Source organism: Dendrobium catenatum, unplaced genomic scaffold, assembly GCF_001605985.2.
Source record: "Dendrobium catenatum unplaced genomic scaffold, ASM160598v2 fragScaff_scaffold_659, whole genome shotgun sequence".
NCBI classification, from domain to species: Eukaryota; Viridiplantae; Streptophyta; class Magnoliopsida; order Asparagales; family Orchidaceae; genus Dendrobium; species Dendrobium catenatum.
This window is the reverse complement of record NW_021319121.1, coordinates 1,151,396-1,178,604: the sequence shown is the minus strand read 5'-3', so window position 1 is coordinate 1,178,604 and position 27,209 is coordinate 1,151,396. Positions and strand designations below refer to the sequence as shown.

Sequence of the window (27,209 nt, the reverse complement as noted above, 5' to 3'; positions counted from 1 at the left end):
TAATTGTTGCAGAGCAAGAATGCTTAGGTGAATGAGCAACTTTACACTTAGAGATAAAATGAGAAACAAGATTATACGTTAAAAAGTTGTAGTTCAAATGGCAAATAAGATTAGAAAGAGTCAGCCTGAGATGATTTGGTCATATCAAATGTTGGCCTTCCGATAACCTTATTAGAAGAGTAGATGTATAAGGTCAGGCCTAATTAAGAAAGGTAGAAATAGACCTGAAAGACTTGGTTCAAAAGTATTAGAAATGATTTTTTTTAATTAAATGTAAATAAAAATTTGACTCTTAAAAACAACCTAATCATTACATCAATCCAAGCAAAAGAATACCTACCGTCTTGAAAATCTAGCATCATGCATGGATCCCAAATTAGTTGCAAAATTAAACATTCTTACAAAACAAGAGAAAAAGAAGCCGAGTAAAAACCTTCAAGAAGGGCGAGATCTTTTGTTGTTGCTGCATGTAGGGCACTTGTATTGCTTGATGTGTTCTGCTTTTGCGGGTGTAATCTTAACACACTTGCCATGGAACCACTTCTCGCAGACATCACAGCATATCCAGAACTCACCTGAGCCATAATTTTCCCCACAGGCCCCACAAAGGGCATCCGCATGCTCATCTTCTTCTTCCTCTTCCTCCACATCTTCATCCTCTTCTTCCTGCTGCTGTGAACCCTTTGTGTTCATCATGGCCTGAGGATCTAATGCATGCTGCTGAAAACTAACAAATAATATGATGAATACCTTTGCATAACAATAATAATGTTGAACAAACAAATGAACAATAGTTTGAGAAGTTGTAGTTCTCAAGTCGTTTTTTTGAAAAAATATAAATAAAATCTTTTCGCACCCACCGTTAGCAAGTCGTTAATTAATTGATGACATGAGGACTTCCTAGGAGCTCACCCACCCTAACATGACTCTCGCCCAAGTACACTTAACTGCGGCTCTTACACCATGTATCGAATGAAGTGTGCTAAATCCTTGTGGAATAAGCTACAGGATCTATTTGAAGACGGACTCCTATCCACCCTTGGTGTCCATACCGTCCAAGAGTAGCTTAAGGATTTCCACGCAATCCAACTTCGCACTGAGAAGGAGAGCGAGCAAGGAAGTCAACCACCCGGAAAGTTTCTTAAGAAGGAGAAATGAGAGTTTTTGAAGTTTCAAAGGCTACAATGCAAGTGGACAATTGTGCTAAAAATAGGGAATGAAGGCAGAGAAAGGCACCGAAAGAGGGATGGGGTTATGGTGATGAGAAATTCGCTAGCAAATTTTGAATGGAGAAGCAAATGTAAACCTTTAGAGTAAACCAATACTTGAAATTTAAACATTATGTACGATATGCAACTGATGCTTTCAATATGGGGTAACATGCATGTATGTCATAATGTGAATGCACTCAACATATGCCACTTTGTAATTATAATTAACCAACCCAGTGAACTACTGAAAAGGAGGCCGCTGATTGTAACTTACAAAAGGTTAAAAAATAATTTTCATGCAGAGAGGAAAAACATCAACGACAACATATAATGAAGTTTAGCTGATTAGAACATTAAACATAGAAAAAGGAGAAAGTAGAATGATAGAAGAGGTTTATGGCCAATGTAAAGAAACTGCATTACCATTTTAGGAATTGATTTACTTTTGTTGATGCGATGATAAGGGCCTAAAGACCTCGCATTATGCTTTCGGCTCACAACTTCAAATATAGTAGGCAGGTCATTAATCATATCAAAGAGTCGCTTCCTGCATCACAGCCAGCGAAAGTATAGCCATGGATTAGTATCTCAAGAATTTAAATCGCTCCAAATAAGTAATGGTACAACAGCTAATCAAAATAGCAGGACTTGTTTGCAATATTCAGTTATTTATTGTCATTGCAGATAAAGGTTTTCAGTTTTAAAGCAATTGGCGAACTTGATCCGCAAAGCAGAATCGAAAAGGATTTGGTTATTGTCATTGATGTTGTTGTATGTTATTTTTGTACTATTTTTTTCTACAATATCATCTATAATCAACCTATAGAGATACATTTTGAAGTATTGATCGATTTCTCTTTGATATGTTTGTTCAGCTTTTTTTTTTGGTGCAAGTGTTGTAATGTTGCATATTTATATATAACATATTTATTACTTAAATGCTCATTTGACAACAGACAAATATTGTAAATTAAATTTTCAAGTCAAATTAGTTTCAAATTGTGTTGAGACAATTTCGGGTCACACAGAACTTAACAAGTAAATATGACTATATCAAAAATATTAACAGAGAGCTACCTAACAAATATATGACAATCAAAAATTGATTTAAAAGCAAGCAAATACTAAAGAGCACACTAGATGCACCTATAAGTGAGTAGACAAAATTAATATGGAAGAATAAAATGGTTATTAGTGCCTAGATGCTTTTAAAAATAAAATAAAATTTAACACTTGAAATAGCAGCCAATAAGAAGAAATGAAGGAGAATTCATAAAACCAGTAACTATTAAAGAACATAGACAAATAACGTCTGGATGGTTCTAATTAGAGTCTATAAGCTGGCATTTTCCTATTGGCTGCCATATATGTAATATACAGCTAAATACTCTATATATAGAACCCTGCACTGTGTATGTATCAGATGAAATAAAATCCGTCTTGTCTATTTTCTTGTTTCTATCTTCTTCTCCGGTTCTCTGTCATTCATGTTCTTTTTTCCCTTTCTCGCTCACTTCTTCATGGTATCAGAGCGGGTCCTCTAGATCCCGACGCTTATGGCTAGTTCCGCTACATCTCAGATCGGCGAAGTTGCAGAAGCAGAGATCAGTGAAGCTCCGATCATTTCATCAACCCTGAAGTTTGTTATCTCAAATCTCAAGAACATTGTGTAGAATCAGCTCAATACCGAGAATCATTCGCTATGGAAATCCCATATTATCAAAATATTTCGCGCTAACGGGTTTGAAATCTTTCTCGATCCCGTGTTTCCGATCCCTGATCGTTTTCTTTCTCAACCCGATGGCTCACAACGTCCCAATCCTCGCCACACCCAATGGGTTCTTACCGATCAAAATCTTACTGCTGCTCTTTGCTCCACTATATCCGCATCTGTGCTCCCTTATGTCATTAATCTTGAGTCCACTTCTGCCATATGGACAACTCTTGATACTAGATTTCAGTCTTCTAATAGGTCAAGAGTCATTCAACTCAAGAACACTCTTCAGTACATCTCCCTCAAGAATCTGACTATGTCCCAATACCTAACTGAAATCAAAACCATTGTTGATCAAATCACTGCAGATGGTTCAAATGTTGAAACTAAAGATATTATTATGTATATCCTTAATGGCCTCTCAAATTCCTATCAATCATTTAAAACCTCTATCCGGACCATGCTCACCCCTATAAGTCTTTATCATCTCTACTCTCTTCTCATGAGTGATGAAATTCAAGTCGCTTCCGACTCCGCTCGTTCTATCTTACTGGGCGAATCACAAACGGCTCTGTTCTCAAACAGAGGTCGTGGAAAACGAAACAGAGGCAAGAACTTTTCCTACAGCAATCAGAACCCTCGCTCATCTCCGAATTCCTCGGTCCAGTGTCAGATATGTCTCAAGATTAGTCACGATGCAGCATCCTGCTGGCACCGATCAAATATGCAATATGTTCCGTCCTTACCAAAGAATGCAAACAAGGCTTTGGTAGTCGTATCCCCTTCTGCCCACACGAACAGGTACCTTGACTCGGGAGTGTCGGCTCATCTTACTAACTCACTTGACAATTTGTCCATTTCTACTCCTTACCAAGGGTCTGATCGCATCACCATAGGCGACAGGAGTTCGGTCAGCATTGAACAATCGGGTAAAGGTTTGCTGCCGACCCCCTCTCGTAAGCTAAACTTTTCTCAACTTCTTTATACGCCTTCACTGCACTACAACTTATTATCTATTTCTAAATTGACTAAAGATAACAATATTGTTATAATCTTTGATCCCTCTGGCTTTGTTTTCAAGGATTTGAAGACTCACAAAGTTCTTCTTCGAGGACCATGCCGTGATGGTCTATATCCACTTCGAACCTCCACATCCAAGTCGGCATCAAAGGCTCTTTCGGCTAACACTCTCCGGTCCACTCTTTGGCATAACAGATTAGGTCACCCGCATAAGAGGATTATTACTCAGATTGCTTCTGGTAATCCTCATCTAAAGATTGATGTTCCTTCTTTTTCTTGTCATTCTTGTAATAAGTCAAAAGGCCACAAAATAGCCTTTGACAAATCTGTTAATCGTAAAACGTCAATTCTTGAACTCGTGCATTCTGACGTATGGGGTCCTGCACCCATTGCTTCTACTAATGGATATCTTTATTATGTCACGTTCATTGACGATTTTCCTCGATTCACTTGGGTATTCCCAATGCAACATAAATCCGAGGTTTCAGATATATTCAAATAGAAAAACTCACCTCTCAACACATCAGGCTTCGCACTGATGGAGGCGGCGAATACCTTACTAACTCTTTCACTAAATTTCTTAAAGATAATGGAATCTATCATCAACTCTCCTGTCCTTACACTCCCGAACAAAACGGAGTTGCGGAAAGAAAAAACCGTCATATTATTGTGACTACTCGGACACTTCTTCAGACCGCCTCGGTTTCTCACAAGCACTGGCCTGAAGCTATCTTAACATCTGTTTACCTCATAAATCGTATGCCCTCGCCTACGACTGCCAACGTTCCTCCTTTCGAGTCGTTCAACAAAGTTAAACCTAAATATGACCATTTACATGTCTTTGGATGTGAATGCTTCCCCTTACAACCTGCTCATCTCCGCAACAAACTACAACCGAAATCTCACTCTCATATATTCCTCGGATACTCTGATATCTATAAAGGTTACAAATGTATAGACACTCACACAAATAAACTTACTATCTCACGTCACGTTACTTTTGATGAGCACTCCTTTCCGTTCGGTGAAAATAGCTTGTCTACCTCAGCAAAACCCAACGAACTTCATCCATTCCTTCTTACACCAACATCCATTCCTCACACTATCTACCCCAATATTACTCAATCTCCTCCTGTTATCTATCAACCAAATTCTGCTCACGACTCCTCTCACCCAACGCCCATAACTGAACCTACTGGCAACATGACTCAACCTTCCATCCAGCAGCATAAGGAATCGGTTCACCAGATGGTCACCAGGCAGAAAACGGGTTCTCTAAAACCCAGAATACGCCTAAATCTTCTTCATCACACAACAGCTCCTGAGGTTCCGTCGGATCCAACAACATTCACTGAAGCTGTTAAATCTATTGAATGGCGGAATGCAATGGCAGAGGAATTTCTTGCCTTACAAAAGCAGGGAACTTGGACTCTAGTTCCCCTACCTCCTAATGCTTCCGCCTTGGGCTGCAGATGGACGTATAGGACAAAATTCCATGCTAACGGAACCATTGCCAAACACAAAGCTCGGTTGGTCGCTCAAGGAAATCATCAAGAATACGAACTGGACTACACCAAAATGTTTAGTCCAGTGGCCAAACAACCGACCATACGCATTCTTCTAACCATTGCTTTGCACAACAGCTGGTTTGTTCAGCAGCTCGATGTCGCCAACGCGTTCTTACATGGCTCACTCTCGGAAACGGTATATATGATCCAACCTAAAGGTTTTCAAGATGTCATACATCCGGATCACGTTTGCCTTCTAAACAAAGCTCTTTATGGTCTTAAACAAGCGCCCATGCAATGGTATAATACGTTTACCTCATATCTTGCGTCTATTGGTTTTTGTCATAGTGCTTCTGATCCGTCTCTTCTCATTTTTCGCAAACACAACATTCAAATTTTTCTTTTAATATATGTTGACGACATATTGTTCACCAGAAACAATTCAGAAGCTATTGACAACATCCTTAGACAGCTTAACAATCAATTTTCTATGAAACATTTGGGAGAAGCACATTCGTTTCTTGGTATCCAAATAGATAAACAAAATCAACAATATTTCTTATCTCAAAAACCTTATGCTCGGTCTATCCTTCAATCCGTTAACTTGACCGAATGTAATCCACTGTCAAATCCTACGTGCACAAAGTTCCCTGCAGTAATTCCAACCTATCACCTCCTCTCGGATTCCACCACTTACAGGCGGATAACAGGATCACTACAATATCTGACTCTCACGCGCCCAGATGCATATTACAGTGTGAACCAGCTATCGCAACATATGCATGAACCGCTTCCACAACATTTCTACTTACTCAAACGCCTACTCCGATATATAAAAGGTACGCTTGACTATGGTTTGCCAATTACAAATACTAATCTCTTGCTCAAATCTTTTTTAGATGCAGACTGGACCGGAGATCCAATTTCTCGAAAATCTACATCTGGATACTGCTCCTTCCTCGGTGATACGCTAATTTCATGGACAGTTAAGAAAAAACACACAGTGGCAAGGTCTTCAACTGAATCTGAATATAGGGCTCTTGCTGCTCTCACTTCAGACATTATTTGGTTACGTCGCCTCCTCAAGGATTTCGGACTACCACAAGATCAACCGACTGATCTATACTGCGACAATACCTCATCAATAGTGCTAGCAAACCACCCTGTGTTTCATGCTCGTACGAAACACATTGAGATTGATCAGAGATTCTTGCGTGATCACATTCAGAATCACAACATTCGTCTGCTTCCCATCAGCACGATTGATCAAGTGGCCGATATATTCACCAAATCCTTATCGACTCCTCGTTTTCATGAGCTTAGAACCAAACTGACCATTCTCCAAGACCCTTCAGTTTGCAGGGGCATATTAAAAAACATAGAAAAATAATGTCTGGATGGTTCTAATTAGAGTCTATAAGCTGGCATTTTCCTATTGGCTGCCATATACGTAATGTATAGCTAAATACTCCATATATAGAACCCTGTAATGTGTATGTATTAGATGAAATAAATTCCGTCTTGTCTATTTTCTTGTTTCTATCTTCTTCTCCGGTTCTCTGTCATTCACGTTCTTGTTTCCCTTTCTCGCTCACTTCTTCAGTAACAACTGAAATTGGTTAAAGGTGATTATAGTAATGATGAGGATCAAGATGAGGATGAGAGAAGATCATCATATGCAGCTTTTTAGATCATTTCTCAAAAAAAAAAAAAAACACTTTTGCAAAAATAAAACAGGAAAATAAATGAGATAGCATATTAAAAAAAAGGGAAGATGATAAAATAGAAAATCAGATCACATAATCTTAAGCCTTTTATCAGAGTAATTAATAACCTTTCAGCCTTATCAAATCCAAACCTAGCACCAAAATAGAACGCAACGGAAATTAGCCATGCATCGCTGTGTACTGCAACCAAAGATAACCAATCTTCCTCTCGCATTCCATCCCTGGCAAAGTTAATGCCCAAAGCAGGCTCGGGTAATTCTGGTGGAATCTCTTCTGCAGGAAGATTAACTTCCCACTGCTCACTGGGAAATCCATAAAGACACAAATTTTCCTTATCTGCGAGTTAAGCAATTAAGTCAAATTAAACTGCGGCTATAAGACATGCAACCATGCCGGATAGCTTGAATTCATGGAATGTCCATGAAGAAATCAGGAAAAAAAATAACTAAACAAAGGCAGCAGAAAAATTAGTGGATATATACATTACAAATACAAAATAGCCTTAATTTCAAAATGTCAAAATGCAACTCAACTTAATACTAAAACTAAAAAATTATTAATATACACTAGCATCAGGAGTATTTCCATGGTTAAAAAGGAGGATATAATAATATTTAAGACAAACAAACAGTGCAAGGGGCGGACAGCTCTCCCTTCATGGATTGGTCTCTGAAACAACAACATGAGGAGAGAAACAATCATAGAAGATAAGGTCAACTAAGAAATTTTAACTACTCGTCACAAATAAGAAAACAAAGCCTAAATTTTGCTGCTGATGTTCTTTCCTTCTCAGAAACCCCTTATATTATCTTCTTATAATCCTATTGGCCATCAAAATAACCTTGCATTCAAGGTTAAACATTCAAAGAAGCTTTATCATTATCAACATCACCATCATTAGCCTTATAATGACACTTAGGGTATGATATAAATGATCAAACTCCATTAATTACTCTAGAGTACTGCATAAAATTTAACTCTACTTTGCAGGTCTTTATGCACTTCATACCATGTTATTTTTGGCCAACCCTTTCTCATTCCTAATCATTTCATATTGCGTCTATAAACCCTAATTTATTGATAGAGTGATTTACCTATCCGCATTTGTTAAATAGAGATAAAGGCGATATCATGATCTTCACTCAACTTAAATAGTTTCACATGGAATATGCTAGAAAATGCTTTCAGATGGGTTACACTTCCACCAATAGATGCTGAAATTAAACGAGCAAAGCATTTTTATAGAAGCCTACAAGAACCTTCATATGAAATAAATGAAAGCGAAATTTTCTTTTCCTAGTGCTAATTTGGCGTCACTGAATATGTTATCTACAGAAATAATGCACATTATTGAAATAATTTTGCAATGTTATTTTATATCTTCTTGGATGAATCATAAGTAAATGTTGATGGTTATGACACATCAAGAGGCCGGAGCGACTTGATAAATTAAACTTTTAACACAACTTATAACAAGTTAAATAGGTTGCCAATAAGAAAGCAAAAAAATTAACCAAGTTGCAAAACAATATAAACAACAACATCAAGCCTTTATCCCACTACGTGGGGTCGGCTACATGAATCCTTTTTATCCATTGTGTCCTATTAAAAGTCAAATTCTCGTTTAAATCTAATAAAGAAAGGTCATTCCTAATATTTTCTAACCAAGACTTTTTAGGTCTACCCCTACCTTTCTTAACATAAGTAAAATCTAATACCCCTACTCTCCTAACCGGGTCATCAGAAGGCCGCCGTTTTATGTGACCAAACCATCTAAGGAGACTCTCTCTAATCTTATCTTCTACTGGAGCTACTCCAACCTTTTCACGTATATGCTCATTTCGTATCCTATCTCTAAGGGTAAAGCCACTCATCCACCTAAGCATCCTCATCTCTGCCACACTTAACTTAGTATTATGCTTCTCTTTTTATGGCCAACATTCGGCACCATAAAGCATTGCAGGCCTCACTACCATCTTATAGAATTTTCCCTTAAGTTTGAGGGGTATTAGATTAGGATTCCACTGCCCAAAAGAAAACTGCTTTGAAACAAATGTGAATGGAGAATCCCTCACAATCTAAATACACAACTAAATTACAATAATTTTGTAGTGCACTTTCAAAGAAGGACAAAAATAAATTCAAATTTTGTGGATACAACATCTAACACAATATAGCAATTCAAAATTTAAAATAAAACTAAAATGATCTTACAAAACAACTTCCATTGTTGCACACCACCTTATTGCTTGCAATCTTTATAAAATTTGGGAATAAGAAGTGTTTGAGAGGATATGATCGAATAATTTTCTCCAATCTTTCATTAGTCATTTATTCTACAATAAAACTCTCAATCTCCTCATCGAAGAAATAATAGGTGATTAACGGTTATAATTTAGCCGTTAACATGCACATGAAGATGCAGGAAAGTAACAAAATCAAGAAATTGTTTTGAATTTTCTGGCTGAAATTTTGAATTGGCAAAACTATAATAATAAGCAACTGTATTTGGCTGGAAATGGAATGAAATGTTGTGGTGGGGAAGATAACTGCATTTTGATTTAAGAAATGATAATTTTTATAATAATAAAGAGATTTAAAATACATAAAAGGAAATTAATAAATGATATTAATATAAATGCCACTGGCATTTAACATGAATTTGATACGTCTTGGTATCTAAAATAGCAAAATACTCCAAGAGATTTAACACAAAAATAGACTTTTATTGACAGAAAATTAAATATGAACAAAGCAAAATAAAATGGTCTTCTTTCAAGAGAAAGACCTCTCACAAATTCTAGATGCCGCTAGGATCGCTCACACAAGAGAACTATAATACTCAAAACAAAATTCTACATAGACTTAAAAAAGCTTCATCCTTCCCTCCTAAATTAGCATCCTCCCTAATGTGTTTCCCTCCTCTATTTAAAATTCAATTAGGAAAGGATTCCTAATTGATTTCCTCACAACATAATATTTCAGTTCTCAGTTGGGCCCCACATCCTCAACCGACTCCCCCTCTCTATCAGTCAGCCCCACCTGGGCCAAAATTTGTTGGATCGAGCAGTCCAGGGGCTCCCAAGTCCGCTTGGTACGGACCCCTACTGCTTCCATCGTATCAATACTCTCCCCACCCCCAAAGTCCCACCTTGTTCTCAAGGTAAAATGCAAGGAACTGCTGCTGCATAGTCTGATAGGAATATCACGTGGCCTCGTGCTCCGGTAGGCCCTTCCACCTGATAAACACTTATTTGCTTCTCGTTACTCCCGATCACACTCCTTCGACATCCAATGCTTCCAACAACACCTCCATGCCCTCTATCAAGGTCAGGGGAAGTGTCGAGGAAGGAATATGCTCACCTATCACCCGCCACAACTGGGACACATGAAACATCGAATGGATGGTTGCTGATGAATGGATGGTTGCTGATGGTGGTAATTGTATACAATAAGCCACGACACCTATAGCTCCACTATCTCGTAGAGACCAAAATATCGGAGGGATAACTTATCATTCCGTCTTTGTGCCAGGATTTTCTGTCTGTAGAGACAAAGATTTAAATAAACATTGTCCCCCACCTCGAACTGTATGTATCGTCTATGTGTGTCTGCCTTCTTTATAATTTGTTGAGATCTCAACAAATGTCCCTTCAGCTCCCCCAATATCATGTCTTTGTCATCCAAGTATTGTTCTACTGAAGCCACTGGTGTGACGCCTTGCCCATAGTATATCAAGCGAGGCGGATCTCTTCTGTACAACACTTTGAACGGTGAAGTCTGCGATGCTGAATAATAAGATATGTTATACCAATACTCTGCCCAAGCCAACCATTTAGCCCGCAACTTGGGTGTATCTGATATAAAGCACCGCATATAGATATCCACACTACGATTGATTACCTATATTTGTCCATCCTAAGATGGATGATAAGCAATGCTTCTTTTAAGGAGGGTCCCTTGCATTTTGAACATTTCCTTCCAGAATTGGCTTAGGAAGATATTGTCCCTATCTGATATAATTGATTCCGAGATTCCATGTAGTATCACTACTTCCTTCAAAAAAATTGTTGCTACTAATACTGCTGCATAAGGGTGGAAAAGGGGGATAAAATTAGCATATTTACTCAACCGGCCCACGAATACCAATATCATAGTGTAAACTCCTGACTTAGGAAGCCCTTCGATGAAATCCATGGTCACCTCCTCCCACAACTTTTCTGGTAGAGATAACGGCTAGAGGAGCCCTCCTGTAGAGATAGATAAATACTTGTGCCTTTGACATATATCACAACTAGACAGATAGCCACCATTTTCTCAACATCCTTCTGCATCCTCTCTCAATACAGCTCGACGGATAACCGTTGATATGTCTCTTGGACCCCCGAATGCTCCCTAATGGCCGTTCCATGAAACTCTTACAACAAGCAGGGAATGTAAGAAGAGGTCTTTGGAAGCACAAACTGTGCATCATGAAGCAACTTCTATCCCACTATTGAATATCCTGGATGGTTGTCCTTGTTTCCTACCAGCTCCTCCCAAAATTTCTTCAAGCATGCATCATGATCACTCTCTATACTCAGTGCAGCCCAGTCAACCACCCAGGGCACAGACAATGCCATCAATTGGGGTTCCCTTATGCTCTTGGGTTACCCATCTACGGCTTTGTTCTCCACTCCGGATCGATATTGAATTTCAAAGTCTTAATTCAATAACTTGAAAAGCCCCTTTGATGCTCCTCAATAACCATTTTCTATTCCAACAAATACTTCAAACTTATTTGGTCAATTTTGACGATGAAATGTCTTTCAAGGTGATACGATCGCCATTTCTAAATGGCCAACACAATCGCCATCAGCTCCCCCTTATAGGACTTGAGCCTGGCTCGAGCCTTCAACACCTTATTGAATTAGGCCATGGGTTTCTAGTTCTGCATAAGTACATCTCCTAGCCCAAAGCCTGAAGCATCTGTCTCCACAAGAAAAGGTTCGCTAAAATTCAAAAAGGTTAAGACTGACACACTGGTTATAGCCTTCTTCAACTCCTCAAAAGACTGGGTGGCCGATTCTCCCTACTTGAAGTTGTCCTTCTTGAGCTGTTTTGTTAATGGCCATGTTATTGATTTGTATCCCTTCACAAACTTTTGATAGTAGCCAGCGAGTCCCAAAAATCCTCTTAGCTCCTTTAGATTCTTATGTATGGGCCATCTGAGCATGGCCTCAATCTTTACTTTAGTCAGTAGCGACTCGATCCCTCCTGAGATATCATATACCCTAAGTAGTCCACTCTGTGCTGGGCGAAATAACACTTCTTATTATTGGCAAATAAGGAGTGCTCCCTTAAGGTCGACAACATAACCACCAGGTGCTCCAAGTGCTCCCCTTCGAAACTGTTGTAAACTAATATATCGTAAAAAAAAAACAACACAAATCTTCACAAGTAGGGCTGGAATACCTTGTTCATCAGGAACTGGAAGGTGGCCGATGCGTTAGTGGGACCAAACGACATCACCAAAAACTCATAATAACCCTCGTGTGTCTAAAAAGTTGTCATGTTGTAGTCTTTGGGTCGCATCCTGATCTAATGATATTCGGATTTCAAGCCGATCTTGAAAAATATCACAGATCCATGCAACTCATCTAACAGCTCATCGATGACAGTATGGGAAACATGTCTGATATCATCTCCTTATTCAAAGCGTATGGTCTATGCAGAACCTCCAGCTCACATCCTTCTTATTCACCAATCATTCAGGACTTGAGAAAGATCTCACACTGGGCATGATGATTTCAACTTTAAGCATATCCTAAATCAGCTTCTCAATCTCATCCTTTTAGATATTGGGGTATCAATAAGACCATATACTAATGGGGATACTTCCTCCTTCAAAACAATAGAGTGCTCGTGCTCCCGTAGGGGTGGCAATCCTTGGGGAAGCTGAAATACCTCCCTGAACTCCTGAAGCAAGGGCTAAACAATGTCTGATATGTCCTCTTCACCCTCTGTCTCTCCTCCCTCCAAACTCTGGAACTCCACCAAAAATCCCCCTCCTTCCCCTTGAAGGGTATGCACTATGGTTTTTAACGAAACCATTGCCTTAGATAAGTTGGGGCCTCCCTTAATTACCACCCTTCTCCCCTCCAACTAAATCTCCATTGCCAAAGCCTTTCAGTTCACCTTGGTCTCCCCCAAGGTTTGTAGCCATTTCATGCCCAAAATAAAGTCAACACTTCCCAACTCTAATGGGAAAAAATCCTCCATGACGTGGATCCCTTGCATTTTACCACCAAACCCAGACATATCTCTTTGCTCCTCTCTACTTTTCCTATGCCCATCATCACTCCAAACCCTCTCGCATCTACTGGTTTCAGCCCCAGTTTGTCTACCACCTGGTTCGATATGAAGTTGTGGGTAGCCACACTGTCCACCAAGATTGCCACTGCCTCTCCTACTATATGCCCCCTTACCTTCATAGTGTGATTTGGGGGGAATCACACTACAAAATTAAATGAAACTTCCACCACCTCCAAATGCACGGGCTCCTCTTCCTCCTTCAATTCCTCTTCCTCATCCACCTCTTCCCCATCACACACAATGAGAACTTACAATGTGCGATTTTTACACCTATGTCCTGGTGTAAATTTCTCGTCGCATTTGAAAGATAACTCTTTAGCTCTCTTGTCTTGTAATTCAATATCAGTCAGTCTCTTGAAATCTCCTCTCAGTTGGGGCTCCCGAACTGCCCTCCTTTGGCATCTCCCTTTTAATTGGTATGGTCTGCATCCTCGGTGCCACGAAAGTGGTCGTCGTGCGTTAAGAATCCCCTCCACTGCCCCCTTTACTACTCTAATGTAGTGACTTCTTGTTCTCAATCATTTGTGCCAACTCCATCATCTCTCCCAGATCGCAGGGTCTTACCACTCGTACTGCTGCCCTCAACTCTAGTTTGAGTTCGTTCATGAAGTTGCTTTCCAACACTGCCTCTGATAACCTCTCTACTCGTCCTGACATAAGCTCAAATCTTTCTCGATACTCCATCATAGTGTCATCCAGTGCCAAGGCAAAGAATTGCTAATAGTAATCCCCATCCTCCTGGGCTTAAAAGCACTCCAACAAGCATTCCTTGATCTCATCACACGAACGGATTGGGTACCTCGCCTCTCACCATTGGTGTCATGCCAGTGCATTCCCTTTCAGACAAAGAGCGGAAGCCATCAGTCACTCATCTTCTGTCAACCTATTCAACGTAAAATATCTCTCTACCTATCCACCCATGTGTGTCATCTTCTTCAAATACAGACATTTTCAGCTTTCTAATCTTCTGATCCCCTCCACCCCAATGTCCCCTTCTGCCCCCAATACCTCCCATGACGCAAGCATTATGATCCCTCCATGGTTCCATCTCTTCACTTCTTCATTCATATCCCCTCCTTCCTCCCAATTTAGCCTGCATGTTCTCTTCTTCTAATTCCCTCCTTCCTACATACTCCCTACCCATCCCCGTTCTCAGAATAGGCTCCAAGTGGAGTATTTCCTCCTCTTCTAAAATTTTCACCTCCTCGTCTTCCCTCAGCATGTCATCTTCCTGATTTCTTCTCGCTCCTGGCGGAACCGTTTTAGTATGAAGCTCCAACATCTGCTTCATCATCTCCTCCATACTCCCAAACCTTCCTTCTATCGCTGAAATACGTTCATTCATTGATCCCACATCCGCTCGTAGTAGCCCTACTTCCCCCTCCAACCTTTATTCCAATGCCTCAACTCTTTTTCGGATCATTGGTACCCGGATCAAAGTCATCTAGACAAAAAATAACAATTTTAACGCGGCTTGGGCCTTAAAACAACAAAATTCAACGGAAAACAAGGATAATCGCAACAAAAATCCAGATTTCGGTAAAAGAACACGCTCTGATACCAATTTGATATGTCTTGGCATACAAAACATCAAAATAATCCAAGAGATTCAACACAAAAACAGATGCTTTATTAATAGAAAACCAAATACGAACAAAGCAAGATATAATGGTCCTCTTTCGAGAGAAGCATCTTCTCTCTCAAACCCTACATGCCACTAGGATCCTTCACAAAAGAGAACAACATCACTCAAAACAAAATTCTGCATAAGCCTAAAATAAACCCTAACATTAGACTTAAATAAGCTTCCTCCTTCCCTCATAAATCAGCCTCTTTCCTACTATGTTTCCCTCTATTTGAAATTCAATTAGGAAAGGATTTCCTAATTGATTCCCTCCTAACATAATATTTTAATTCTCTGTCAAGCTCCACCTCCTCAACTGACTCCCCCTCTATGTCTGCCAGCCCCACCTGGGCTGAAGTTTGCTGGATTGGAAAGTCCAGAGGCTCCAGGGTCCACTTGGTGCGAACCCCTGCAGCTTCTGCCGTATCAGAATTGCAATTAGCATTAATATAAATCACTTAAAAGCATTCATTCCTCATGGCATTAAAGATCTTTAACATGTTTGACGAAATGAAATTATGAATTGCTATAGTTCTGCAAGGATCTTAGGGGTGAATACAAAACCATTTTCACATATTTAAAACAAATATTAAATTATTTAAGTTATATATATATATATGAAATCATACAGTTTCACATAAAAAATATTCTGTATTTTATGATGATAAAATTAAGAGCTAATTTTGACTATAAAACACAATTATTTATTTAATAATAATAAAACTTGATTAATATAAAATAACAAAAAAAGATATTATGAGTTCATCAAATTTGCATGAAAATTTTGGTGCAATTTTTTAGTACACTAGAAATCATATAAATAAAGTAAAATTCAATTTTGATTTTATTTAAAGAAATATAATATACAAGTTTCTTTTGAAATACTTTAGACTCAAAAGATAGACCTAAATATTTGAAAGAAATCTTTCAAAAGTATACCCAAAAGCATTAACAGTTGAAAGATCTCTAACTTCACAACCACCAAGGTAAATATTCTTGGAATAGATTAAATATAATTTTGAGAGCCAAACACTACAAAATATAACAGCATCATCTAGAAATTGAATGTTGTTAATGACTGTTGGTATTGCTACATTTACTACCTTCAATCCAACCATACTTTGCAGCAACTCTGAGAATTCAATAAAGAATATCTATAATTATGACGAAAAGAACAGGATAGAGAGAGAGAGAGAGGATCACCTTGGCTTAGACCCCTAAAACATTTGAAAATTTTATTGGGTTCAGCATTAACGAGGATTCATTAATCCAATGGATGAATTTTGGAGAGAAGAATCTTCCCTTCAGAGTATTTTAAAAAAAAAAATTGTAATTGCTACAGTCAAAAGCTTTTTCAAAATCCACCCTTAATTATAAAGGAATCCTTCTTTTTCATAATTGAGGAGTAAGCGAATTTGTGATCTAGTGTCCATGTCCTTCTATAAAAGCTCCTAGTAAGTGATCTACCAAGGTTTAAGTCAATTTGCCAATACTTCTGTTACGATTTTGAATATACCATTAAGAAGACAATTGGTCTGAAAATTTAAGAATTGTTACATACCTTGTTTTTTGGTCTAAGACAAATGACAGCATAACTCAAATTAGACCCTAGAAAACATATATATTTTCATCAAATCATGATCAATAGAATCCCACATCTCCTAAAAAACTTGATAGTAAATCCATTTGAGCCTAAACATTTATTGGCATTGAAAGCAAATGTTGCATATTTAATCTCATCCAGAGCAGGAGAGACTAAATTTAAGTGGATAGAAGGATCATCAAAAGAGCAAAGACTATAAAAATCAATGGATTTTTGGCGTGGGTCTTTTTGTATAATTGCTTTTTGAATTAATGGTCAAAGAAAGCAAGTAATTCTTTTTATTAGTAATGGATTCGCCATCAACCTGAATTTGCTGGACAAACTTCTTTCACCTTGTCCCTAGAAAAAAAGTGTGAATATCCCTATCAAGAAACCACTTGGATTCAGATATTTGATGCAAATAAATTTCCTCCTAAAGTTTATTGGATAACCATTTTCTTCCAATTTTACGATCGTCGTGGTCTTAAGAGAAAACTAAACACATTTCCGCACTGATTTCAATTTCATTAAGTTCAACAATCATTGAGCTCTTTTTACCCAACTTGATGATATATGTTGTTTTTCTAAACTTTAAGCCAGCTTCATGTAAGACAAAGCTTCAAAATGATAACTTGAACTCATCTCCTTGACTAAAGAAAATTTTCCACCACTTTAAATCATTTCTTTAAACCATCTAAATTAACAAAATAACTTTCAAATCTGAACAAGTAAAATTTGGAGGCAGAAGGGAGACAAGCAATGATCATTGAAGAATTTGTTGATAACATCTAGTCCACCATTAGGAATTAAAGCATTGCAAATGTGAGAGAGAGAAAACAATTCAATTTACCACAAAGTTCTCTGTTATTATTAGAAAATGCAAAGGATCTCTCAGGCATACGTGGGCAAATAAGATTAAGGAATTTGACAAAACCAATAAAATTTTTCTAAAGTCAATTTAGAGTTAATTGTAGATCTTTCATTCAAAGCTAGAGTACTATTAAAATCGCCACACATTATCCATTTAAAGATTATCTAGAATCGAGATTGTTAGGTTCATTTCAGGAGTGTATTGTATTATTTTCTTTAGATGGAATATACATAATTGTGAGAACAAATTCAAAAATTTTAGGCTTTTTGAGAAAATGAATGGTAATGTATGGATCATGGAGTAAAAAGCCTTAAACTAACAAAATTTTCATCCTGAGAAAATACTCCTAAAGTAACCATTAGCTTTAAGAGAAACCAATCATTTATACTGCTGCCACTAATAGCTCTTAGCATGTGATAGACTGGTACCTGGACCGGTCCAGGTGTACAGGAGGGAAAACAGGAAATTTCCGCCCCCTTCATTGCCGCCCAACCCATGTGGGATCCACAAGATTAATTAGGGAGATTTGGGAGGGGATTAGTAGGGAAAAATTCAAATAGAAGAGGCTGCTTTTGGGATTTGACCTAATTATTGCATGCTTAAGTATGTTTTGGGGGCTAGGTTTAATTTTTTTTCATCTTGGTTCTTGTTGTAATTTTCTGGTCCTTAGTTTTTGCTTGGGCTATAGCGGAGTCTAGAGATTTGGGAGAGCCGGATCTTCCTATCCAATAGAAGATCCATTGTATCTTGTTGTTTTTCTTCATCTATTATCAATTAGGAACTTCAATTATGGTTTTCATTCCAAGTTCTTCTCAACTTCTATTTTACAAGGTGCTGAAATTAAATTTAAGCAAGGGAGACCCTTGTTTCCTACAAGGGTTTCCTAACAACATGCTAGGAGAATTTTCCCCTAGTTTTGTTTCTTATTAACAGATGATGGCTAAACTTGCCTTTTCCCTGGATACCCACACTTTTATCACAGCCCTAATAATATTAGAACTTAATCATAAATATTCCAAATAGCAGCATTTATAATGAAAGCATATGTCAACTAGAAACGAAAATCAGAGGAAACAAGCTTAAGCTTCCAAACATGAAACTAGAGTATTCATTTTTTGCAAATCACAAAAGTCAAAGCTTTGAGATAAGAATATAGAATAAGAGAGTTATACCCCAAATTTTGAAGATGAATAAAAAATTTTAGGAACAACAAAAAGTGAACAATGAGTCTCACTCTATTATAATGTTGAGGATTTTTAGGGCTCGTTCTTGAACTAATCTTGAGAGAGAAAAGGAACATTAAGAAGAATAAGATTTAACCACAACTCTTTTTTGATATTTCAAGAATTCTTTTCCCAGAAAAAAAAGTGCGTCCAAGGATAACAACTATCATACAATCATATTTCCACCACGAGGTAAGGAAACAAAAGAGGAAGAATTTCCATGAAAATTTTAGTATCCACATCAGGGAGATTCATTATTACAGGATCCGAAGATGAATAACTTGAGATTTTAGAGAAAAGAAAAGAAGGCTTTCCCAAAGTAGCAATAAAGGGATTTCAAGTTGAAGAAAGGACAGCATGCATGTCCAGTTATAGGTGCATCAATCGTAGGGATAGTCCAATGAGAGGTAGCTTGGCCTCCAAAAAGGAAACATGCTCCATTGAAAATAAGGAAACTTTAGCATATTAATAAGACGAATATGCTACGTCTATCAAAGAATCTGAACTAGGAAAAGGATATAGAGCATAAACCAAAACAATTGCATTTAAAACTAAATTTGAAATGTTATTCTCAGCTATCAGTTTTTTTAATTTGAACAACACGATAACAACAACAACAAGCCTTTTGTCCCACAACGTGGGGTCGGCTACATGAATCCTTTTTCGCCATTGTGTCCTGTTAAAATCCTAAATTATAGATGTATGGATACAATCTCTCCATAAACCATCATCAAGCTTTGAACAATGTCGAGAAATCACAGCCTTGGCGAAAAATATCAGTGGATTGAAAATGGATGAAGGTAGCGGCTGCAAGTTGAATAAGAACTCTTAAGATTAATGTAAACAGTATAAATGAATTCTCTAGACTGAGTTTGCAGATTATTAGGAATAAAGAAAGATCTGCAACTTCTACAAGAACCAAAGCTTCCTAAAGAGATTCCTTGGAGATGGTGCACCTATCCATGCAAATTAGTCTCCCAGACTTATAAGATATAAGTTCAAGAGAGGGCCAGTTCGAGAAACAAAAGGGCAAACCATGACTACCAACACAAAATTGAGTTTTTTTTAAGTGGGAGCTACTAAGGCTCTAACCCCCCTTTTTTTCTCATGATTATAAATCCAGAGTTTTATACATTTACAATTTATTTAAGGATTTTAATGGATTTAAAGTTCACAAAGAAAGAACAGTAATAAAAAATGTGATAGAAAGAATCAAATCATTATTTAAATGCAATTTATGAGCTTCAAAAAGGTAACTATTTCTGATTTTGTTGTAAAAAACATAGAAAAATCGTAGAATGGCCAGAATTTTGTTTTCTTCAACTGCTTGGAGAGCAAACGCTTTAAATTGAATAGAATTCTTATTTAAGGAAAGAAAAACAACATTGTAATGCATTTCTCAAATTATTACATCTACGACAAATAGATGCTTCAGTAGAAAGTGCTGTCTGATTTTATTACTATAATGGCATGAAAGTAAGATTATGCTCAACCTTAAAGTAAATCTGTTCAGTTTCATCAGATTACATAAATGCATGCATTGAGTTAGAAAATCTCCATTAATGATTATTTTTTCTCCTTGTGTTATGTCGCAGAAATAGAATCTTATGTAAATTAAAGTTTTTTGTCTTTTGAGAGATGGCTGCATCCAAGTTACCCTTTTTTATATGTCTAACCACTGATTCATTAAAATCAATGAAATTTATTTTCATACCTTCTAAAAATAGTCCAAGGTCCAAGGATGAAGAAAAAAACACTGTTGCATCAATTACTGGACAATTCTGAAGGCATCAACTGAGCATTTTGATTAGCATATGGAAAAAGAGGATATATTATCATTCAATCAAGTTCATGAAAGCTACTCTCTCAAAAGCAAGATTGAACTTCATTAAAAATTACATGAGAAAAGGTGACTACTTACTAGAGTTACAAAACAATTGCTCATGTCCACATAAAACAAGGTTTATTTTCTCATAAGACAGGAAAAATCTTAAAAAGTTGAGACTGCTAGACTGCTCCGCCAATCAATGCCCAAGGACAGTCAAGCGATCTTTATCAAGTTTATATAGGCCTCAATTTTTTGCTCAGAGATAAAAAAAATGTTTAAGAATCATAAGTATTTAAGTTTGGAATAAAATATTGTCTTATACGGTCAACAATTGATCGAATATTGATTTAAATTTTTTTATTCAAATTAAAATTAATAAATCGAGATTGACACAAGCTAAGGCTCTAATCGAGATCAAACCAATTTACTTTTGACAGAGCATATAACCGAGATGGTGTAGTTCACAGCGTAAGGCCATCATATAACCACCCCTATTTTTTTGTAGAAGAAGAACTAATCAACTCAAGTTTATCCTCTGATCAACACACAAACCATAAAGCTTCCTCACCCTACCAAGAAAACTTACCATTACAATGTTAAATGTGACAACAAATGGATTTTATTAGTGAGAGTAAAATGAATGTTAAAAAAGGGCCTTGGGACCACAAATCAATCAATCTTAATAGGAATCCTAGAGCACGCGGATGAAGGGTTCAAATCATGTTGGATTGATCTTCTTATGCATGGGCGGAGGGAGGGGGGGCACGTGCCCCCAAAAAAAATAATGCATTATAGTACAACCTCTTATGAGCTTTCATTTTATTTATTGCAGGCTTTTTTCATTTCAAACCTTCAATCCATCTTCTAACCGGACCATGCAATGCTTCAACTGTTAAAAAAAATCATCAATTATGGTAAAACCCTTTGTCAGCTTTCATTTTATTTATTACAGGCTTTTTCCATTTCAAGTCTTCAATCCACCTTCTATCCGGACCATGCAATGCTTCAGCTATAGAGAGAGAAAGACTAATGGGGTAAAATATTCAAAGAGACAAGGAGGAATGACTTTCTTGTGGACGGATTGACATAATTATGTAAATTTTAGTGGCTTAACAGAGCAATAAGTTCCCCGACGAACAGTGGGATTATGACTTCCATCTTGCCATTTGTCATATTTATATTTACTCCTCTGAACTTCAGTTTCTCCAACTATATTAACTTGAGTAATTTGTTTCTATTTCTTTTTTTTAAAGTTCGTCAACGAGGAAACCTGCTCTAGTTTTTGTATTTTTTTCTTTTAAAGTTATTTACTAATTCATAGAAGCCATCAAAATCTTTTTCTAGACGCATGAAAAACATCAATGATTCGTTTTTCTCTTTGCTCCTCTCTGGTGACTCGCGGCTCACTACTTTGAGCACGACTTTTGTTTTACCTTTCGCTCCTCTCTCGCCCCCAAACGAAGACCTCCCTAGGCAAATATTTATTCTAACCTTCCAAATGAGACGACAAACAAAATTGTTTTAAATTAGGCCCCCCTGAATAAAATTTCTGGCTCCGCCACAATTCTTATGGTCCTTATATTGCAATTTTTGTGCATCATCTTCCTATTCTAATCGTCGTCCTCACTTGGATATTTTTTTCCTTTTTTTTATTCCATGATTTATTTTCATTATAAGCCTTTTGGAGAAATCTATAAATACTTTCACACTTTATACATAATTTAGCAATTAAATTCATTCTTTTTTTTATTTCTTCTATAATGCACTTAAGTAATGATAGGGTTTTTGTCTTCCAACCATTGTTCTTTTATTTCTCCTCCCTTATCGAGATTTTTCCTTCTCTTCATTATGGATGGTTTCTTTGACTTTCCTTAGAAAGAGTTGACCATAATGAATGGTGAAAACAAGACTAAATGAAAAATCCAGGGCTACAAGCCTTAAATCACATGAATAGAAGAAATTATTTGAAATTGTCTCAATTTGTAAAGACCTTTCTGAAAGGAAAAAAAAATCCATCATCTTGTGGATCCTCTTTGGGAACGGATGAAGCAGATTCTATGGTCATGACATGATTGTGAAATACCATGATGCCTAAAATCAATAAGTCATATATATTTCTCTCGACCACAAAATTATTTTGGGATGTTATCAAACAACACACTCATAAGTGAAAGACAATACTCTCATCTATGAGATCAAAACTACGATTTCAACAACCATATAAAGTAATCTTCATGTTATGGAGCGATTTAATGCACCGAAGGTTATTAGCTTAAAATAAATTATTACCAAGATCTTAAGATGACATGCTGCAATGATACAATATTCCTCAAGTAATTTGTAGAAAAATAAAGGGTGTTTGAGTTCCTTGTAGAACTTAATAATAACTGCAACGAACTTCATGTTCAAACATTAAGCTAAAAAAATCTACTATCACTAAATGAGGTTTTTCTCTCATACAAGTTGAAAAAAGGACACTAATGCAAAATGTTTTGATCTCTGAAATATGTCACGTGACAACCATTGAACCCAAAATAACAGACTTACTTCTACATATACTTTCCTTAAAGAAGGACAAAAACCTTCTTTCAAAGACAATCTATGTTGCAATTATTATAAAGGAAATTAAACATAAAAAATGCTGAAAATTTTAAAAAAAGCCCCAGGCTATGATCAAAATAAAAAATGTCACAAAAAATAGATCTATCTTGTAGAATCAAAAGAGCTCGATCCAAAAGAAATTGACAAACTCGAAAACTTTCTTAACGCTCTAGAAAAACCATCTGGATCATGCTCTCTAACTCAAAATAATATGACTTCTAAATCTTCTGTTTTCATTGCTTTATATAATTTTCCTCACACTTGGGTCTTTAATTTGCCACTAACCACATAACCAACCAACTTTTTTCAAACCTGCAAACCTTACCCCGAGAATAAAAAAATATAAATAATCGATAGTTCTTCAAAAACGGTTGCAGCGTAAGAAAAATAAAAATATTTCAATTTTCTTCACATTTACCCTTAATAAGGTACTACATATTTCTCATCTTATAGCAAATATTTTATCAATTCATAAAATCACAAATGACCACAACTACAAGATAACCATTTTTGCTAATAATTGTATATTTAAGGACCTCACTATAGGGAAGACAATTGGGTAAACTAGAGAAAATGATGGACTATATCTTATTAAAAATAAAATTCACTAGTTATTTTCCCTCATTTCCATCCTCAATATAGAAGTCATTTAGGAACATTATTATAGGCTAGGATAACCCACTTTCAAAACCCTACAATGTTTATTTCTTCTTCTCTTTTTTTTTTTGTCAAATAAGCAATTTTTTTTTTTTTTTTTTTTTTTTTTTTTTTTTTTTTTTGATAATATAAGCAAAACTTTCATTATGATACTCTTGAAATTGTCAAAAAACATAGTGTTGTTTTCTTGAAAGTGATTATAGATCCTCTACTCCTTTGTCAATTGTTCAATCTAATATTTTGGGCTTTTTCAAAGTCCCTAATATTTCTAGAGCTACAGGATTTGTCATCTTCATTAATAATTGTATTGAATGATATTAGTGCATCTTTTTTAAACAAAAAATGATGTTGGCAATATTTTTTTCAATATTTATTGCTATAATACAAAAATAATGTCATGATAACATAAAGGTATTTCAAATTAATAATACTCATGATTACTTTAGAGTTTAGTCATATATTATCATCTTTCTTCTAAAACGAATGTATCATCCATCAATCTCCTATCTAGACACTCCCCAACAAAATGAAGTAGGAAAAAAAACATCTTTTGAAGTACCATGATTATCTTCTCTTCCAAAATCAAGTGTTAAATAGATACAAGAGAGATGTAGTCCAAACTACTACATGTCTAATCAATAGAATGCCCTCGGGGTGATTGGTTTCAAAAGTCATAATTGTCAAATTGAATATTTCCCAACAAATTACTTCCTCTCAATTTTTTTTTTTAATCTTTTGGTGTATTTCCTATGTTCACATCCATAACAACATAGGTGTAAACTTGGAGAAATTATTCTGTGTTGAGTCTGGACGGGAAGAACCATCCGAACATGTGAGTGTACACTGATTTGATACACAATATGTACAAATACTTATACAGTGCGTACATTCACATGTCCGGATGGTTCTTTCCGACTGGACTCCGCAAAAAATAATTTCTCGTAAACTAGATACTAGAGCTCTAAATTGTCTTTTATTGAATAAGTCTTATAATCTTACTTCAAAACATGTCACTTTCGATGAAAAGCAAATTTTTTTTCAATTAAACACCTCTTTAAAAGAGAACTATCAACTGGAGGATAAGTTTAATGAAATGTCTGCCTTTCATCTTAATAATCCTACAATACAAACTACAACGAATCCAAATATTATACCCCTTAAAGTCTATACAAGAAAGAATAAATCCAACCAAAATCTCCAACAAGTTCAAGGCTCGAAACCATTATCAAGTAACAATGATCGACCCATCACTACACATTCTCATATGTATCCCATCTTCCAGACACATCTTTTCAAAATTTCTCCTCCTACTCATAAAGTATTCCATACAAATAACAAAAATAATTCTATTATAATACTACAAACTCTATTTAAGACGCTTAAAATAAGAATAGAAAAGATGCTATGAAAAAAAGATTAATGATATGAAAAAATTACACCTGAGAGATCATTAAAAACAAAAATGAAAGAAAAAGAATAGGCCACAAATGAAATTTTTTATAAAATATAGAGTAAATATAAGCATGGAATGATATAAAGTGAGATTGAAAGCCTAAGGTTATACTCAACCCTACCAAGCAACTTTTGCTCTTGTTACAAAAATGAATACAATATGCATTTTAATCTCTCTTAAAACCAATCTTGGATGGTCCATGTAGCAATATGAAATAAAAAATGCTTTCCTACATGGGTATATTCATAAAGTCAATATGAATCAACCACCAAGATTTGATAATTCTTTCACAAAGAATGAAGTGTGCAAATTAAAAAAAACTCTATATAATGTTAAACAACCTCTAAGAACATAATTTGGCATATTCACAAAAGCAATGAATGAAGGTGAATACCCACAAAACTAAAAATACCACACCCTCTTCATAAAATGCTCCACTAATAGTTGCAACTATTAGCTTACATGTTTATGATATAATTGTCACAAATAATGAGAATAGAGAAAATGATATCTCAAGAAAAACTTAATGAAATATTTGAGATAAAAGAGTTGAGTAAATTCAATTACTTCTTGAAAATAGAAGTTGTTCAATAAAAATAAAGAATACTACTCTCTAACATAATTTGTTATTTATCTAATGAAAAAAAAAAAAAGTTGATTACAAATCTTGTGAAATTGGAAGCATATGAAGAAGAAAAAGAAGTAGATATGGTATAATATCAAAAATTAGTTGAAAAGTTTATATGTTTATCTCACAACCATCCAAGCATTTCATTTGCAATGAGTCTCATTAATTGATTCATGCACAAACCCAAAGAATCTCACATTTAAGTTGCTTGTGGAATCCTTAAATATCTTAAATCAAAATCTCTATAAAAAGCATGATACTTTAAAAATTGAAGGGTATACTAATATAGACTATGCAGGAAAACCATTGATAGAAGATTCACGACTGATTATGGTACAATTTTTTGGAGGAAATATCAGTACATGAGGAGCAAGAAACATGTTATTTCAAAATCTAGCATTGAATTTGAATTTAGCGTCATTGCCCAAGGAATTTACAATTTTTTGTGAATCAAAATTATTTTAAAAGATTTAAAAATCAAATGAAAAAGGCTAACGAAGATATATTGTGATAATAAATTTGTCATCAGCATTGCTTATAATTCAATACAACATGACCATACCAAATATGTGAAGATGGATAAACATTTCATAAAAGAGAAACTATAAAGTGTGTAAATCTTCAATGCATATGTGTCAACAGAAAATTAACTTATAGAAATTCTCGCTAAAGGACTCTAAAACCTCATGTTTAAAAATATTTTTAAGCAATTTTGGAATTGTAGATTTATATTATTTAGTTTAACACGGTCGTCGTTGGATCCTAAACTATGGATGAGAAAAATAGAGGATTGCATTAGGTAGTCAACAACTAATGCAAAACTTATCGAACAATCATGAAATCATGATAGTTTAAAGGAAGTGTTGAAAGATCGTTGAACCCACAAATAAACCAATAATGGTAGGGATTAAGCACACAATTTAAGGGTTATAACCATTGGCCCTCTTATAACCCTTACATTGCAATCCATCTGCCTTTACCTATTCCAACCATTGACACCTCTTAGTTGAAACTTTTTTTTTTCCTTTTTTAAAATAGTTTTGATTCATTTTCATTATAAGCCTTTTAGAGAAATCTATACTTTCACACTTTATATTTAAAAAAAAAAAATACTTTGATTTTTTTTTTCTATTTTTTATTTTGTAAGGTGAGTCCAAAACCTCCACTTTAAGTGGAAGCCTGCAGGTTATTTAGCCTTTGAAATTTAT

General features: G+C 35.9%; 1 protein-coding gene across 2 annotated transcripts in view; it reads right to left on the bottom strand.

Moving 5' to 3' along the window:
* Nucleotides 1–233: 233 nt before the first annotated feature.
* The window catches only part of LOC110094751 (PHD finger protein ALFIN-LIKE 3), a 30,066-nt gene continuing 3,090 nt past the window's right edge, over nucleotides 234–27,209 (bottom strand). The window contains exons 3-5 of one of the 2 annotated variants that reach the window (XM_020820068.2): nucleotides 7,288–7,516; nucleotides 1,635–1,758; nucleotides 234–717 (exon numbers count right to left, since the gene is read on the bottom strand). In XM_020820068.2, the coding sequence (XP_020675727.1) occupies nucleotides 436–717; nucleotides 1,635–1,758; nucleotides 7,288–7,516 (635 nt within the window). In that variant the 3' untranslated portion in view covers nucleotides 234–435. Of the gene's footprint in view, nucleotides 721–1,634; nucleotides 1,759–7,287; nucleotides 7,517–27,209 lie in introns of both variants that reach the window. The other variant, XM_020820067.2, reaches the window with a different exon arrangement.